Here is an 18,874-nt window from a genome sequence, read left to right as displayed (position 1 = left end):
AATAAGAAACTTGGAATAAAATTTGCTTTACAAATCTAATTATTTTCCTACTTACTGTAAAATAGCGAAGATGGAATAAACAATTGGATCATGAGTACGAGAGTTTTAACTCGAAATATATATATCCCACAGTCGAGTGTCTAAAGGTTCAAAATTCTTGTTATTCATTGTTCCTCTCTATTAGATTCATAATGGTGAATTTTATTCTAAATCAGGTGAGAACTGAGAAGAATTGAGGGATAAGCCACTTGTACAACAACAATTTGTCAGCTATACGCCCCAGGTAGCAATAAATTGGTTCACATTAAAATAAGCTTCAGTGTTTTTAAAACTAATAACCAACCCCAAAATTATGAAATAAATCGATTTTGTTTTAACTAAATTTTGAATTGCTACTGTTTGGCTTACGGAATGTTAACAATCTTGATTTTGATGTTATCAAAACTTGTTATTGTGTTGTAACATATTTCAATTGGTAGTTGTCAGTTTTGAAGTGAAAAGTTGCTGAAATATAGTTTCAGCACAATTTACTTTCTTACGAGTTGAAGTGTTTTGATGATATTTCATATGCCATAGCTTGATGATGCAAATAACCAGCCGACAAAACTACTGATCAGAAAATCCAATTCGCCACAAGTCAAATTTCACGACAGCTCAATTAGTTAGAATGTTATCTAGTATCTAACGGAAACAGAAACAACAATCAACCTAGTCTGACCACTTCTGGTATTTTGGTCATATCTCTCAGCTCGCTTATTCAAAGAGAATGATTCAGTATGCATTACAAAAATAAGAGAATTATATATAAATCATTTTCATAAGTTAAACTCTGAATAAAATCAGAAGAAGCTGATAAACCACTATAAAATTGTTGGTTGAACACTGAATGAAGAACGAATTTCATATTGCCAATATTCTGATCTATCGAACATATTTCTCTCGTACGAACTTGAAATTGAGTAAATCTTAACTCCATGGAAAGCTAAGAGAAATGGATATAACTTTAATGTTTATCACTTTGCCCAAAAATCAATTAATCAAGAGTTATATTCAAAAGAAAATAACAGCTCGACTTGATCGGCTTGACTTGGTTCACCTCAAGCCAAACCAAACGAAACGGACAAGATCAGACCAAGTTGATCTGCCAGCTTAGAGCGGATCTGATCAGACCATCAAGATAGCCCAATTTCGCAAATGGCCAGAAATACGAATTTGACTGTTACAATATCAGAATTGGAACATAATATTTCCAAACGGTCATATTCTTGTATTTAACATCTATATCATTATTGAATGTCATAAATACAAAATATTGAAGATAAAATATATGTTTTTGGAAGAGGATCTATTGCATGGTCAGGTTATATGAGGAATATTAATTAGAATGAGAGCAAGCACCAAAAAGTCTTAATAAATATATTAGCTTAGTGAGAGCTTTTCTCTTGTGTGTGATAATACATTTGAAAGATAAATATATCGACATATATTAGATCCCCACACACAATCACTCACACATATACATGAGAGTTGAGCTTCAAAGTTTAGTTGAATAATAATCTTCACGCAAAAACGTTAAGATTATGTTTGTAGTCTTGACACAAGAGACGTTAAAACATTATGCGGAATGTAATGTCGTTGCTTATAATCGTGAACATGCTAAGAGTTTCAATTAAAAAACAGATAAGTCATAAGTTGAAATGAATTTGTATAAAGAGTTGTATAAATCAAAGTCTTCTAGTGGATCTTTCTTAAGTGTAAGAAAAAGTCATTCAAGATTTGTTAACTTCGGAACATTCATAAACAAATTTGTATTTGTTATTTATTACATTTAATTATTTCTATTGTTTTTAAGATGGGTTGTTGAATATTTTATCTGTTATTCAAATACCAAAATATTATATACAAAATATTTGATAAAATAAGTCAATCAAAATATTTTTACACATTCAACTTGCATATTTTTCAAAGGTTTTTCAAACTATGTAATCGATTTTTACGAAAGATTATTTTGAGTGTCTTCTGCTTGATTTGAAAACAAAACTCGTTTTAATTTCTCGGTGTCCAATATTTCAAAAAAAAATCGAGCTATTGTATCTCAATATTTGTCACTCAATCGATCTTATCATCTACAAAAACTTAAAAGTTGCTAAATGAAGTAAACTCTACACATGAACAGAAAATGTCACACGGTAAATACACACAAGTGCAAGGGACAAGTTACAAACATGCAACCATTTTACCCCGATGAAATGACTCGCGTCACAGAAATTGGCGTGACTCTAAAACCTTCAACGTAGACTGTAGGTACTTATCTTCTGCACTCAAGCACGTCCTCGCAATTTTCACCAACGTGGTGCACTCTTTTACAGTTTCTTCACTTTTCTGTGGGTGCAGGAACACATTTAAAAATAATAATAATAAAGTAAAGACAATCTGATCTATAATTCAATGCAAGGTGGCAAAAAATGGAAATATTAACCATAAAACTAAGATGCCTGATTTTAAAGTTTCAATAGAGTTGTAACCGATGTAATTTATACTAGGAGCTCGAGTAAGCAAAACCTGACCGAATACCATCCATAATTGTAGTAATAGAGCTGGAATTCAAAATTCAATCCATTCTGTTTGAGCATAAGTAGTAGCTAGAGAAAATGAATTGATTTGAACTTTGACAAACTTAAATTCAACTCACAAATGCTTTGAACTACGCTTGAGCTTGAAACTCTATTGATATTTTTTTAAAAAAAAATCATAAATATTCATGATTACACCAAAAATCACTTTCATCTGACATACAAATCAAATACTATTCGACTCAAATGTTTGCCTAATTCCAAAATCATATATCATGGCTACGTCCTAAAGTATCAACAAAAACATCAGGAACTGGAGTTCTTAAATTTAAAAGTTGGCTAAAACAGAAATCAAGCACTTGGCAAGTTCGGGCAGATCACTTTTTTCTCGATGAATAGAAAAGAACAAATTTTCTTGATAAAACTCACAGATCCCTAGAACAAATTTTTGTACCATTTCAATAGAAAAACGTCAACATAATTATTGACTTACCATGAAGGATAATGCTATACAGTTACAAGCCTCGAGTGCGGTTTTTCCTCGGACAACCTGAGACAGTTTAAATTATGTTAAAAAAATCTGGTTCAGAAGTGAAGGGCATGAGGGAAGTAAGAGATGCAATAAAAGGGAGACAGAAAAAAGACCAGCTCAGGCTCTTGCAATACTATATGTGCAATGCCCTGCAGAAAAGAACCAGACAAAGACAGCAGTTCCAGAGGATAGGCTGGAACACCAAAAAATAATCGGTCGTTGCTCATTCCCTGTATAGATAGAAAAATTACTTTCAATGGGAAATAAAAAAATGCAACCAATAAAATGTATGCAAACATATGTAAAATGTATTTAGAGTGTGCAATGAAAATTTATAAGGTAACTGGTTTGTCTATTTATATCAGAGATTTATAAGGTCGCTGGTTGATCTATTTATATCAGAGATACAATACGGCTTCAAAAAAATTGTATGGACTTCTATACTCCTTTGTACATGCCAAGTTCCTATAAAATTTATTTCACTTCTTTTTAATCTTCTGTTTTTTCCTTCTACTTAGAATATTTCTATAACAATTTGCATTGTAACACAATGGATTGCTAAATTTGTTAAGCTGCTCTAGTTATGAATTCATCTTTTCCTTATTTTACACGGACTACATTTACTTGAGGTAAGTATTTGATATACACGTTTAGGAATGAGTCTAAACTACTGAACAGATGCAGATTATTTTTGTGCAAGGGATACTATCAGATTCATCAACATAAATATTTCGGGTAACGGAGGTTTGACGGGTGTGATGCACTTGAGATCGAATCAGATTATTACTTTCACAAATCAATTTCGAAGTAGGATGTTATTGTTAATTAAACAAGTCAACCGCAGGTATTCAGGACATTAGAAGCACAAATTTTGATGCACAATCACATGGCTTTGACAACACATCATGATTACCTCTAGGCTGACTGCGTGATACAAAAGTGGATTCTGAGATAACGCTGCAGACAAGACAACAACTGCACATAAAACTTTGGCCTTCATTCTGGGCAATATCCTACAACATGGGAACAAATCATCACCAAAGAGAAAAATGGGTCCTGAAGTTCGGTAAAGAATAAAAATGAAACATCACCACGACTTGGAATCCAGGAATGACAATGTATGCTTAGGAATGGAGGCTAGTCCTTGTTCAAGGCTCCCTTCATTAAGGAAACATCATCAGAAAAGTTGAGAGAGAGAGAGAGAGAGAGAGAGAGAGAGGAGAGAGCAAAATCCATAGCAGTTTCTCATTTCAGTAAGATCGGTATTGGCATAAATGCAGAATCGATCTGGGACTATCTTGTCATTCTACAACGTAGGTGAGTGACAATCTAATCTGTGGATGATTTAGAATAAATAAAAACGGAAGGGGAGAAAAAGCAAACCTGGAACCATCACCAAAATGCCACACAACTTGCATATTAAAGAGACAATCCAGTCTACATCTTCGTGCACCCGCAATCCTACAGGAAGAATCGACCCAATATTTATACTTCAATTTCTAGAAATCTGTACAGATGTAATAGAATATGCAAGAGATGTAGCATGAACAATCTTTTAAGCTGAAAACTATGGTAGTAATAAACAAGGAACAGCAGAAAGATTGAATTTTGGTTATCATGTGCCCATTATACAAGCAATTAGGAAATGGGGTAAACTGCTAACATTAACATGTTCATTTGTCTATCGTCCCACATGCCAAAGAATAGAAGAGAGCCACAAACACACACATACACACACCAAAAGACATGAGAACATAGAACCAATAATTTCCCTTTCTGGTTTGTGCTGTGAGCCTAAGCTGACATCAACTTAATCATGGTAATATAAGGTTAATTTCAAGATGAACCTTATCATACATCAAGCAGTCGTCAACATTATATTGCTAATGATACTTATAAAATATTTTCTCAACCCACGAACCTCCATTGGTTTCAAGGTTTTCATATTTTAGAAAATTAACAATTAGAAGTCAAAGACATAATTCAGCTTTCCACAGAGTCCCCTGTTTCCTAATGACAGGCAATTACAAGCGAAAACAACTGTGTAAATCTGTTAAAATTTATGGTTTTCCATATAAGTGTTAGGTTATGCAAAATACTTTCAGAGCAACTATCAACTGCAGCGGAATCATGAAAGAAGTATTCGACTAACCATCAACTGAATGTACATTTTCCAAACAATTTACCGCTGCATCTAAAAGCTCAAATGAATGAGAAACAAAACCACCCAATAATGCAACCTGATAAACAGAACAGATGAGATAAGCATATACTTCTAAGATGAGATAAGCATGTATTTCTATAAATACAATATTTAACTGAATCCATTGTAGAAATTGCACCTCTGTGGTTTCAAGATATAAGCTCAACTGTCTTAGGTTAGAACAAATTGAAGGTATTGTAACTTCATTAAATGCTAGACATGATTTGACAAATTTGAGATCACATTTGACATCTCTCATGGCTCTAACAGCTAAGTTATTGGTGGAATGAATAATCATTTCCTGCAATCCGAATATAGAAACCATAAATATTAGTAGAATTTATACGTTTATTGTAAGAAGCACAAATTCAAATAATCAACCTTGCGAAGAAAAACCAAGTCTACACGCTTACAGACATAAGAGTGATATCGACCACCATAAAAGCACTCCCAAGGGACCAACATTCAGAAGAAAGCATAATAGAGGAACAAGGAGGTAATCTCAATCAATATGTAAAGAAATAAACGTGGGTACTAAAACCACGTGAAAACGAACATATACGCTGAATATGGTAGCCTCGTAGATCACAACTCATTCGAAACAATTTCCAGCTTCCATGAAAAGGTCAACAGAAATACAAGAAATGTAATCCACCTCAACAAGTGAGTTTGTTATAAAAACATGTGGTCAAATTCATGATATTCTTCTAGTAGTTCAATTAAATTTATGAGAAAAGTGAAGCATTTCCCACTTCACGTGTACATCACAATTATTTAGTCTAACTAAGAATGCAAATTAAGAGGCATCACATTGTTTGGCATATAAAGCAACGTCATTTAACTTTAAGATAAGATTACCAATTATCTTTGCAATATACCTTTATCAATTGTCTAATTTTGTGTCAAGCAACAAATACTTAACAGTAATAATTTTTATGATCGTTAAAATGTTGGACTCAAACTAAAACTAGAATTTAATTACCCCAAAAATAAATTTTAAAACCTGTAATACAATTAAAGTATAATTTTTTTTACCAGACTTTCATATTTTAAGACCAATTCATCGGAGTTGGGATTATCTATTTTAAGTTACAATAACCTAATTGTTATAAATGGTCGCAGGTTGTGTTAACATGACTGCTTTCCAATCATGAATAATTGTGTTATTCAGTGACTAAATGACCCAACTCCAATCAGTTTTCATGCATAAATGATAGTAATTGAATTCAATCAAAACTAAACAACGAGAAACCTGGAGTTCAGTAATGCTAGCAAATGCTCCACGACATCGAGCAAGGAACCTTAAATGGCTTTCAACATCCATCTCAAAGCCCACCTGACGGTAAAAATCATGGAGATGGTGCCAAGAAAAATCATTAACATGTCATCAAACAACTTAATGGAACTCAAGATTACTGATTGCAACTGAAGTTACCATGAACACAAAACGAGAAAGTACATGAACTTTATGCTGATAATCATCCATTCTCATATTTAAGAAGTCCACACCATCATAAAAGGTTTGAGCTACTTCAAAGAGAACCTCAATGATTGTGGGATCTTGAATGCGACCGTTCCTGAAAAAGATATCGGGGAAGCTAAGCAAGTTTATAAATATTAAACATACCAGAAAACTCCGCGATGCTTTATCTACCAAAACACAAAAAGGGGCTGCTGGGAAAAAACAAATAAAAAAGAGTAGGCCCCTAATATCTAAAAGCAAAGTTTTATGGGAAAAAGGTGACCTGTCAATAATACTAAAAGATGAAAGTAAAAAATATAATATGTGCAATTGAACGCTTCGTTTTATGAACTAGTGCCAAACCAATCATCTCAAACCTGAAGTTTTCTTAATTCATTATCACATAAAACGCAGTCCTGTGCAGCTTAGGCTCAGAAAAAGGCAACTGTTGGTAAGGAGAAGATAAAACAAATGTAATTACTAAAAGCTTTTTCCCCTTCCTCGTGGGGAATAAACTCTCAGTTGAATTACTCTTACCCATTTATGACGAACTACCAATCCCTGCCCTTCTTTTTAGCATTCACTTTTGCATCTAAACTAGATGTATTGAATCCGATAGTTATCTAATAAAAAAAAATTTCGTTATCCATAAGGGAAGGCCTGATGCATATAAAGAAGTTTCTTGACAGCTTGGTACTTCCAACACCATAATCACCAATAGAAATTCTTGTTAGCCTTACATACAACACCTCAAAATTCTCGATACGGCTTTCTGAGACAAGGTTAATACTTACAAGGGGAAATTCGACGACTTTTCTGTTGAACAATAGAAGATAATGACAGAAAACAAATATTATGAGTATATGTGGATTTACAATCACTTGACATCTTGTTCAGTCAAATTTTTTACTAAAAAATCTTTAATCAAAATTAATTAATAAGCCAGTTTTTGTCATGAATCTGAAGAGCTGCACGTCAGTTACTCAGGCTTTACTAAATTGATTGCTTTTAATTTAGAACATAAAAATCCATTGTCATGTTAACGGGCGAATCTGAACCTTGCTGCCATACTAAGTATGTGCATATTGATGGAGTTTCTTGAGCTTCCATGCATCATATCTACAATATCAATAAAATGGGCCTAGAAAAGAAAAACTTTAATTAGTGACATGCATTAACAGAAAACCTCAACATCTGTAACTTAAAAGTGTTAAATGTGCAGCAATGTTATCAAAAACAACAGCAAAGAGTATATTTTAACATTTTTTGAATCGCACCAGAGATAATATGCCCTCTATGTTGCCAAAATGGATAAGAAATTTCAACAAAATTGAATGAAGGGTCTCCATTGACGTTTCGCCAATCTCCTTTTCACCAGCACGTCCATATATCCCATCCAAAACCAGTGTGGGGAATGTATCCTGCATATTGAATTAGTATTAATGTGGATCGGGCTTATTTCGGTCACCCAAATTACAAATTATCAAAATCATAAATTCCCAATTAAAAACCAAATGCAGGAACATTTTTTAAGTTTTTCCAAGAAGAATGATTTCAAAGATCAACCATCGGGATGATCAAGATTGGCACTTTGAGATGCAACATAGCCACAGTCAGCACTCAAAACCAAGAAGTAATACTGGGCCATTGGTTCATACGACTACTCATATCAAATTTTCATATGCAAACAGCAAACTTGGGAGGGGTAGGAAAGCTGATAGCCAAAGTCCTTTTGATACGATTGATGGACAACACATTTCCAATCTTCAAATCTGGTATAAATGATTAAGCCTATTCAAACTCCAAAAAATATGCCATGTACCACTCAAATGTACAAGGTGAATCACTTTCGAATTACTCCTTCCTTTTCTCTTTTCCCTCCAAATAAATTATGTGAATAAGATTTATTCACATTCCCATAACACACCCTATAACTGGCTTATCTATGAACAACATGGGAAACTAAAGCTAGCTTTTCAAGTACTATTCCAAGAGACAAGAAATTGTAATGGAAAACAACAAGTTCCTGTGTAAGTCAACATAGACTATAAACATCGAATGTTTCACACGTCTCATAGTTTAAGACCTTAAGAGCCAATTTAGTATCAAAGCTAAAGCTGTGGTTTAAATCCCACTGCCACACATCTCTGACAGTGCAAGCAAGGCTTCATAAAGTGCATCCCCACACATTATGGAGATGTAAGCAACCACAAAACGAAAATATTGGATATCTCTAGCACTTAATACTTTTAAATAGGTGAACATTTAATACAGATATTCCCCAGTTTGTTTTGATTGGCAACAATACTATCAGTGACCTACATCTGCCTGCAGAGAATAGAAAATATTTGTGTAGATACGACTAAATTTTCTATCAAATTACAAAAGTTTTGAGTTAGAAAATGCAGATTCAAATAAATCATCGCTATTCAGTAATTCTACCGAAACAAAGGACAAAGTCAACAACCAAATCAGTCTGACATACAAATACTTGAAAAAAGATTTTGCTTCAAGAACAATTTTCAGGATCTCTTATAGCAGTAAATTTTAATTTTTATGAAGCTAAAATTACCTGCTGACTCTCGAAGATGATCTCCAAAAAAGCATCTGTGACCATCAAGTACGTGTCAAGGCTGTCATAACACGAAAGCACCTGAAATTGCAGATGCAGATCTAACTTTTATGAAGGAAATCTTACAAGAAGAAAGCAGAACATTCCAGTTGTGCTTATTAATGATGTAACGAAACATTTACATACTTGAAGCGTGCAAAATAGAGAAGGCAAGCATGACGGCATAACACACTGATAGAGACAACTTCACACACTTTTTCATGCTTTCAGTGCACTTTAGTCAATGTGTGATTGTGTGTGTCACATGGCTTGGAGTGGAGAGAGATCATGTAAATTTAACTGTATTAACAACTGTAAGATCGAATAACATATGTTGCACCATCCAACTAGAGAAGAAATGTGGTACTACTTATGATAAACAAATAAATACAAAAGAAGAAGAAAATTGTGTAATCGAAATGTGAGTGGTTTAGCCAATAAAATGACTGGACGTGGAATTCTAGGGGCAGAATCATAAACATCTACATCTTGACAAATTTAAGAGACAGAAACTAGTAGTGGCAAGTAAAATGCCCAAACTGAGGCAAAGCCATTATACAGAAATATTAACATCATATGATTAGATAAATGTATTAATCCATTATACAATGAGAATTCTCGGAAGGAAATGGAAAAAAAAACTATACCTGGATAATTTTATCCACTACCAAATGAACCTTGTTCACTTCAGGTATCCTTTCACAAAGCCTAAATCCAAGTAATTTGAAATTTAAACACTGCATAATAACGAATTAATCTGAAAGGATCAAAAGTTTTGAAAGTGCAAAGAAACATAACCTAGATTGATGCTGCTGCACGCTCATATTAAGATGCGCACCTGATTATAAGAGCTATCATTGGTACATGATATGAGATGAAGTATCTCCAGTGCATTAATACAAGTAAATCCAATTGGAAGTTCCTTCAGTATATGATGGAGGATGATTGAGATGCACGTGCAATTCTCAAATGACATTGGTGGATTTGTCGCCATTCCAATTGCCACAAGCATATTGCCAACTTCCACCTGAGATGAAATATTTCCTTCAAATAAATCAAAGTATCGCTGCAACAGTACAATGAACAGAAACTATTCCATGAAGATATCACATATGATGGCAACCATTTCAAGGGGGCACTTATCGCAGCAAACTCAACCTAGAGGCATCAACTGTGGAGAAAAGAGTTTCATAGGTATGTCAATTCATAAGAATCACTTAACTGTAGCACAAATATAAACGCCAGTACTGGCTTCATGATGGAAACAAGACAGCCACATCATACGAGCAGCGAAAATCACACTTGAACAAGTACACAGATAACTGTTTAGCTGGTGCGCCATTAGGCCATAATATCAAGCCCAAAGTTTCAGTCACAAGGTGAGAAGCCAAAATGTAGGAAGTGAAATAAGGAGCAAACATACCAACACAACAAGCATATGCAGACTATCCCACAGTTCAAAGACAGAAGATACTTCTCAGCAGTTTTCGGATATCTTCTCCAAAATGATTTGTGCAAACTTTGAGTCTTGCAAATCAAAATTTCTAATTAATGGAGTTTCTTTTTAGAGAAACGTTGGATGAACCAGATTTTTCGAAAATAAAAGAATGGCAATCTGCGTGTTTCAATCTCATAGAGCCACTTTAAATCACTCAGTCTATCTTAGATAAAGCCTCAAAACATATCCCAAAAATGAGAGGATTGATCAAAGACCAATACGATGTATATACCTTTAAAAAGTCATGACTCATGCCATAATAAAACGATCCAAAATTTATCACCATTATGTATCATACTCTATGCAAGAAACAATTGCTTGTGAAAAAAAGAAAAGAAAAAAAGCCTTAACCAAGCAACATGTTAAACCTACCATTGAAAAGGGACCAAAAATAAAGCAAAATGAGAACAACAATTATGACTAACCTGTTTTAGGTCCTTGAATAAGTATCGAATAATATACTCGATAGTCGGTTCAATCAGAGTAAAAGGATATGTACTGCTTCCGGAAATATTGCCATCTATGGCTTCTCTTGCTGACATGAGGCGCATTAATATCACTTGTAGATCATTTATACACATGATCAAATATCCTGCCACAAGATCCGGTATCCATTGCTTATTAGGAATGAAGAGTTTAAAAGTAAAATAAACTACTTAAAACAATGTCAAGGAAGTTTGGTTGTAGCATAGCATGTATTTTATGAACAAAACAAATGAAGTACAACTGTACAAGATACGACCAGGGTTTTCGATGAAATGATTCAGTCCACACAGTAGCCTTAACTAACTACAAAATGATGTTAAGCCACAACAGTTAATTTTTCCCTAAAAGCACAAGGAATTTCCCAGGTTTTGGCTTAATCGGCTTGCTTCAAAATCACCATCAAATAGAGAAATATTGAGTAGCTACTTGGAATAGTATAACACTATAAGACTAAAGACAAGTATATGGAAACAGTAGAGTTGGTACACTATGCATAGAGACCAAGAATTGGTACTTTTGTCATGTTTGGGTAGTCTTTGTGCACATTGAACCAAGTACAAGCGGCAGTAGGCTGATACCAATGGATCAGCAATGCCCCGAGTCATTGCAACCAAGCGTTGAAGGATTTCCTCAGAACTGTCAAGAAGGAAGCGCCAGCAAGGTAATATCGCAAGCTCCAAATAACTGGTTAAAGGGAATTAGAACACATTTATCAGGTATGCATATAAATGAAGAATCTAATGCATAGACACAAGGAGATATAAATAAAAATTTAATCACAAAAACTCCCAGACTGATCTGTCAATCTTGACAGTAGAGTGCTACAAAGTACAAACTGAAGAGAATACTTGGACACAAGAACAATCATTTAAAACAGGGTTTTAGCAATTTTCTACACTTTCAATTCTAAATTACTGCTCCAAGATTCCACGAAAGATGTAGAATCCAGTAATAGATATGTAAGAACAAAGAGGTCCATGATTAAAAGAAAATCAAAACTAATGAAAATGCCATCAATCATGAAGATAGTGGAAATTCTTGAGTATATATTTTGAGGCGCTAAAATATGAGCCAAAATCAAGAGTTGGCACCAAACAGCCATCACAAAGTTCAACTAGATAATAATAAGTGAAAACGGTTTTTACAGCCTCCATACTCCATAGACTATTTCATCCTGTACCTTTTCATACAACTAGTACACATTCTATCACAACTTTGCAGAAAAAAATGTTAATAAAACAGCATTCATATATTGTTGGGAAAAAGCTCAAATGTGGAAAAAACAGAGTGCTGCTACAAACTCAATCCAGCCATTGTATAATATATCCACGATACCATGAGCATTCATTCATATGTTTCACAAACTTGTACAGCATTGAAGTTGCAAGAAATTTTCGTACACAAAAAATAGTATGCAAGTAACAATTATTAAAACAACTAAGAAAGAAAGCAACGATATGCACATCAAAACAATGACATATTATAAAAAAAAGAAATGATGAGAGAGTTAAGACTTCACATGCGGGGAACAAGCTCACAAACGGAGCTGATTTTGAAGAACCAATTGTTGCAAGTCTCTTTGGCATCAAAGTACACATCCGCTGCTCGAAAATTATCTGCCACATGCCAAGAAGTTAAATAAAAGAGATTCACGGTTTCAACGATTCAAACTGCCCCAGATGCAAATGAATATCAACTGGAAAACAACGTCCATGGGCCAAAAATTCAAATTCAAATTATATAAAACCCTAAATTCGTAATATCCAATTAATCTACAAACATAATTCACTGTAACCTTTTATAGATTAAAAATATATATATTTTCGCATCATTTTGGATGCAAAATTTGTCAAGTAACCATTTACAGGCCATAGCAATTGTTGTGTGTAATCCATTGTGGTCAGTACTTGGCAAACTATTATATGGTGTCCTCTTCCCTTTTATAAGTTAAAAAATATGAAAGTTTGGCTTTATCTTTTTTTTTTTTTTTTATAAGAAACTTGATATTATTAATTATTAATAAATAAAGTTTGGCTTTATCGCACATTCAACAGAACAAGTTACAGTATCAAATAAATATAAATGGCACAAAGTTGGTGAATTTTCCTTTCAGGCTAAACATGTTATAGGTCACAGCAGGATCTAAGCCGAATAGACTGTTAGAATGAATTTTAGTTAGCCTATATGACATATAGTACGCATAAGACCCTGGTTGAAGAGGCAAATCAATAGGAGAAGATTAGAGTACGCCAAACAATGAATAAATAAAATGCCTAGCAACTATAACCTGGTAAAGAGCAAATAAACTGTCCATCTTCATCAGACTCGGCTTTTTGCTTGATGCGGTTCCACACCAGATCACCCAGCATATCCATAACATCAGTTACTAGAACGAAGAGACTTGGATAACATTGGACCGCATATGTGTCTGATAAAAGCCTGACAACCTGGAAAAAACACCGTTTCTTTCAAAGAAGCATAGTTCATACACAAAATTTACAATTTTTCATCAGGTTACAAGTCTCGAGCCAACAATTGGTTGCAAAACAGAGTTGACCAATACACATCAGTGCCAGAGCATCAAACTGAAATCATCAAACTGCCGTATCCACTCACGGATTTTAATAATTTATACTGCAGAGTCATGTCCGAGACTTTTTTCCAGTTTGATTCAACTTTAACTAAGATTGTCTTAATGCAAACAACCAAGTATTTGAAATAAAATCATTTAGAGGGGGGGAAGTTCTGATGGGCATATATATAAATATAAACCCATGCTCACACATAAATAGATCAAATGTTTCATAATTAGTTCCATTAGTAGAACATAAGCTAGTCAATATTATGCTCTGTCCATTGTCATCAAGCATTTGAATAATTATGTCAATTCAAAAAAACGCTGAAAAAATTAGGAAATTAGAAATACAAGGGACGTAATGATATTATTAAGGCTGCATTTAGTTAGTGGGATGTGATTTTCTGTGGATAAATTATACTGGGACTATTAAAATAATTTTATAGGATGTGGAATAATGATAGATAAGAAATAAGATGTTTATTTTGATTGATCAATTTTGTGATTGATATTTTGATTAAGTCACGAGTTACAATTTTGTCATCTGCTTATAATAAATATTATTATTTTTAGTTTGTATTAGTAAAATTAGAATTACGATTTTTATTGAAGAATGTAAATTATTATTAATTCACATGTGAGATATTTTCATTTACCAGAATTATTGATTATAAATATTATTTATTTTTTAAAAAATGAAAATTAATAAGTTGAGTATTTTTTCCCCATGAATAAAGATAAGTTGGTGATACACGATGCATCAAATGAAATGTATTAAATAATATCTTAAATTATTTGATTTTTTATTCATGTTTTATAATTTTTTCAGATGGGTTTTTCATATATTATTTTTAGGGAAGCAAGTGGTATCATAGTTTTTCTCAGTTGAAAAAAGTATTAGTTAAAAAATGATTATTTATCACATCTTTATTTATGATAAATCATCAAGTTTTAAAGTCTAAATTAGGTAAATGCGGATGGACTTTATGAATTAGTATGGGACATAAGAAAACAATTAAACATGTGATTGATAGGATTATTGGTGTAATCATATCCTTATCATAGCAAGTAAACACAAGTACACAACCTAACAGAATGAGGACGATCAAGTCTCAAAGTTGAAATGAGAATTTAAAATTAATCCAGAACATGATTTTGTGGGATGCACCCAATAATAAATTTGAGCTACACTTTTTACAATCCTCGAAAGGTTTGCAAACTTCTGCTATTGTCAAAACTTATAGATGCTTCCCGTCCAGATCTACTTCAATAGTGGATAAGCATAGTCTTTATCTAGAGTTCGTGCCGAGAAATCAAATGACAAATCAGTGGCATTGTCTATAAAAGTTTTGACTCCCACAATAGTGAGGAAAAAATTATACTTAAGTCAATAATTCAAGGCAAAAGCCAGGAGAAGATTGAGACTAAAATCAACAAGTCACCTTAATTGACAATCTTAAAGATTTTATTCGATCATCTGCACACCAAGCCTGTTTGATTTCATTTTTGAGCGCATGCAATCGAGAGACATACTCCTGCTGACTGACACCATTTGAATCTTCGACAATCCTTTGGTGATTGTGCAATTCTACAAAATGTAAATCTTTAGGTGTCATCACATTCACAAACTGTCTCTTATAATGCAACAACAAATATAAGAAGGACCGAAAATGAGTCAAACCTTGGTTACTCTTGGCATGCAAACTCGTCACCTGTTAGGATCAACATTAAGCAATGGATTAATGACTGCCACTCCAAAATATGCTTATGTCCTAAGAGTTGAATCTATATCTTTTTGTAGAATAAATAAACCCAAAAAGTCATTTGATAGCTGTTGCTTAAATTTTTCAAATTATCACCAAAAAAGATATATATATATATATATATATAAAAAAAAAAAGGAGCCATGGTAAGCATGATAGGTTTAAGAGAGATACCTACCATGGATATTGGAATTGTTTTTGAAAGAGGAAATTTCTGCATCAAACTTTTTTTAAAATAATTCCATTCCTTTATTCTCAACTGAGCAGAGATGTCACTGGTAAGTGTTTCCTCGGGATTAGTATATTCACGATGCACGTCTTCAGCAGAAACTTCTATTTTTTCATCGGAAGCCCTAAGTGGATCAATGAAATCGTCCTTTCCGCCATTTGATTCTGCTTCCTGTACACTCCACCAACATACAAAACTCCACTAATAGCAAAGGGCATGATTGACATGAAAGAATCCATCATAACAATGCAGCAATAAACATGTACTCCTTATGTTGATAGCTATTAGAGAAAATTTTTAATCACATTTATGTATATTGTTCTACCAAATCCGGACCTACTCCCGACTCCAATCCTATAATAATCGATAAACCAATAAGAAACAAATTCGATTATCTTTGCTCACTAGTTCCCACCGTTCCAAAATCCTGCGATCCATTCCATCCGCCTCGGACAGATAATCAGCCTCTACGAACTTCTAACACAGCGACATATTCTATCCTCCGGACACAAAACATAGTATTTAATGGCATTCTGGACAGTATTCATCATATCCCTTGAAATAAATAGTGAAAAACAAGATTCGTCAAAAAATGAAGAACTACGAACCCGAAACTGCGAAGTGGAGGACGAGGATAGGGGATGAAATTCAACACGCGTTCGATGGAGCGAGTAGGCCTGCGCTTCAGCTCTATAGTCTCGATGTCTAAATTCCAGTCCCATCAGCTTCTGATTTTTAGGATTCGAAAAAAGTAGTGAATGAAGAACTAATCTTCCACTTCATATAGCTTCTGCCGGCAACCGGGGAATACTTTTGCCACCCCCGAAGACCTTTTTTAGTTTAGCTCCCTATTACACTTTAATCCTTATATCATGTGAAATCTGTGTAATAAAAGTTAATCTTTATCACACAAAACAAACCGAAGCAGTCTGCATTTCTCTTCAAATCGATTCCAATGTCGAGCAAGTGAATGAGAAGAACACGCAAAAGTCTTGGATCGCCTATATATGAACATCAAAATTGTTACACACTTTAGGTCGTCATTTTCTTAAAAAAAAAAATTTGAGGTTAAAAAATAAAATATGAGCGGTTAAATCTTTTGTTAAGAAAATGACTTTCTCAATTGTATGTTTTAATACTTGTGGACGTCATTTTCTTAAAAAAAAAAAAGAGTTGATTGAGATTATTTAACCAATTTCTCCTTCAATTGTGCACATATTTAAGCTTCGTTTGGCATATTTGAGCTTGTTTGAGCAGAGTTTTTGCAACTTTTGGTCTTGCTCAGAGGGATTTGTTATGAAAAAAAATTCTTTTTGAACGATCTTGTTTTTATTTTTTTGAAGGTTGGTTGTTGAGGATTTCATATTAGCTTACATTTTGTGTGCCAATCTTGAAATTTTGAAAATTTTCGAAAATTTTCAAATTTTAGCTCAATATTTTATGTGTGCGCAAGGATTGATTTGTCTTTCGATTAGTTCTCTAATTTTTTCTCTGCCCGCCCCATATCTTGGTTAGCGCAGATGAGATGAGGAAAACAACTAATTTTTCAATGAAATGTCATGTTTGAACTCGATTGTATGATATTGCTTAAAAATATATATATATATTATTTTACTTTAAAAATGAATAAATTTGAAGAGATTGTAGAAGCACAACTTAGATGGATTTGGGAACTAATTCATCGAGTGATGTGATCGTTGTAGTTTTCAGCACACTGGGGAGTTGAACAAGATATTGGTAAATGATTCATCGAATTTAATGAAGTTATTTTAGTGGTTGTCGACAAATTGTGGAGAGATTAAGGCTGAGATAGTGTTTTTTGCAATACGTAGTTCATCTTGGGAAAATGTATGTGACTTTGTACGATGACGACGAAGTCACAGATTCAATTGTACAATAATGTGGATATAATTGATATCCGAGCTCTGAAAAAAAAAAAGAACAAATGTGAAGTATTAAGAATGCTGAAAGACGATTCACTTGGATTTTCCTTATTATTTTCTTTTAAACTGAATTAGAGTAGTTGATGTTGTTTTTCAATTTCTATAATATTACAATATTTTTATTTTAATATTGATTTCATGAAAGTAGTGTACTACGTGGATTGATTTTAAAATTTATGCTTGTTTGTCAGTAGTTTTCTTGATAATGTTGTTGGTTTATTAGCAAGAGTCATGGGAAGAAATATGGTATATGTGTGTAACTAGTATCTGAAGAATTAACTTAGTGTTGTAATAGCTTTGATGATCAATTTTGTCTTGGTGACTGAAATATGTAGTATTGGTAGTAGTTTACTTTGCTCTTTTAGTTTGTATTGATGTACTAATACAATTGTTTGGTGTTGGTGTTATTTGGTTCTATTGGATGTATTCATGTTGTTTTGTTCAGCCTCGTATGGTACAAATATATGTTGAAAGTATAATTATTTTGATAATGATATAAGTATCGGGTGCATGCAACTGTAATACTAGTATTATTCATCAAAGTTAAGTATGTACCACTTGTTTTCGTGTAGTTTGGTTCAGCCAAATTTGGTACCAATATTATTCTGGAAGTCGCATTATTTTAATAATGATACGAGCACTTGAGTGAATAAAAAAGTAGTAACGATTAATCGGAAAAAGTACATAAGTTCTGCTACATTGTCATAGTCATGAAAACACTTAAAAAAAACAAGTCATGGATGAACTGATGTAGACTAATTACAAGAAGTAGAGTAGTTGAAAGAACTAATGCAACAAAAAAAAAACAAGTGTATAAAAAACTGTTAAGATTGAGATTTGGATATAACTCAACCCCAAAAGCTAGTTCAATGAGAGAGGATTGTCCAAGTCCATACATGCAAATCTCAAAAATTTTATCCAATTGATGTGAGACATATTAACACACATCTCTCATATCCAGGAATGAACAACTGCAGCGTGAAGACATTAACGAGTGGT

At 33.3% G+C, this 18,874-nt stretch overlaps 1 protein-coding gene across 2 annotated transcripts; it reads right to left on the bottom strand.

Annotated features, from left to right (window-relative positions):
* Positions 1-2,073: 2,073 nt before the first annotated feature.
* LOC140964297 (uncharacterized) lies at positions 2,074-16,960 on the bottom strand. 2 transcript variants are annotated; one of them, XM_073423945.1, is made up of 23 exons: positions 16,541-16,960; positions 15,882-16,103; positions 15,622-15,652; positions 15,383-15,528; positions 13,653-13,812; positions 12,885-12,981; positions 11,880-12,049; positions 11,305-11,471; positions 10,220-10,408; positions 10,029-10,118; positions 9,343-9,423; positions 8,048-8,191; positions 7,829-7,911; positions 6,744-6,885; positions 6,561-6,644; positions 5,448-5,609; positions 5,258-5,345; positions 4,489-4,566; positions 4,197-4,263; positions 4,019-4,118; positions 3,219-3,335; positions 3,067-3,123; positions 2,074-2,382 (listed from the first exon to the last, which is right to left on the bottom strand). In XM_073423945.1, the coding sequence occupies exons 1-23, from the start codon at positions 16,652-16,654 to the stop codon at positions 2,260-2,262; spliced, it is 2,712 nt and encodes a 903-aa protein (XP_073280046.1). In that variant the 5' UTR covers positions 16,655-16,960; the 3' UTR covers positions 2,074-2,259. The 2 variants fall into 2 exon arrangements, with proteins under 2 accessions (XP_073280046.1, XP_073280047.1); XM_073423946.1 differs by lacking the exons at positions 2,074-2,382; positions 3,067-3,123; positions 3,219-3,335; positions 4,019-4,118; positions 4,197-4,263 and adding an exon at positions 4,274-4,411.
* Positions 16,961-18,874: the final 1,914 nt, after the last annotated feature.

The sequence above is a fragment of the Primulina huaijiensis genome, chromosome 18 (genome assembly GCF_012295235.1).
Source record: "Primulina huaijiensis isolate GDHJ02 chromosome 18, ASM1229523v2, whole genome shotgun sequence".
Classification (NCBI taxonomy): domain Eukaryota; kingdom Viridiplantae; phylum Streptophyta; class Magnoliopsida; order Lamiales; family Gesneriaceae; genus Primulina; species Primulina huaijiensis.
This window is presented reverse-complemented; position numbering and strand designations above follow the sequence as displayed.

What these genes read in the sequence shown, in the direction of transcription:
- LOC140964297 (XM_073423945.1), bottom strand. Translation starts at nt 16,654, where the DNA reads ATGGGACTGGAATTTAGACATCGAGACTATAGAGCTGAAGCGCAGGCC. An exon ending in TATTCAAGGACCTAAAACAG is followed by an intron (nt 10,409 to 11,304) that starts GTTAGTCATAAT and finishes ATTTCATCTCAG; the next exon opens with GTGGAAGTTGGCAATATGCT. An exon ending in TTTCTCGTTTTGTGTTCATG is followed by an intron (nt 6,645 to 6,743) that starts GTAACTTCAGTT and finishes TTTTACCGTCAG; the next exon opens with GTGGGCTTTGAGATGGATGT.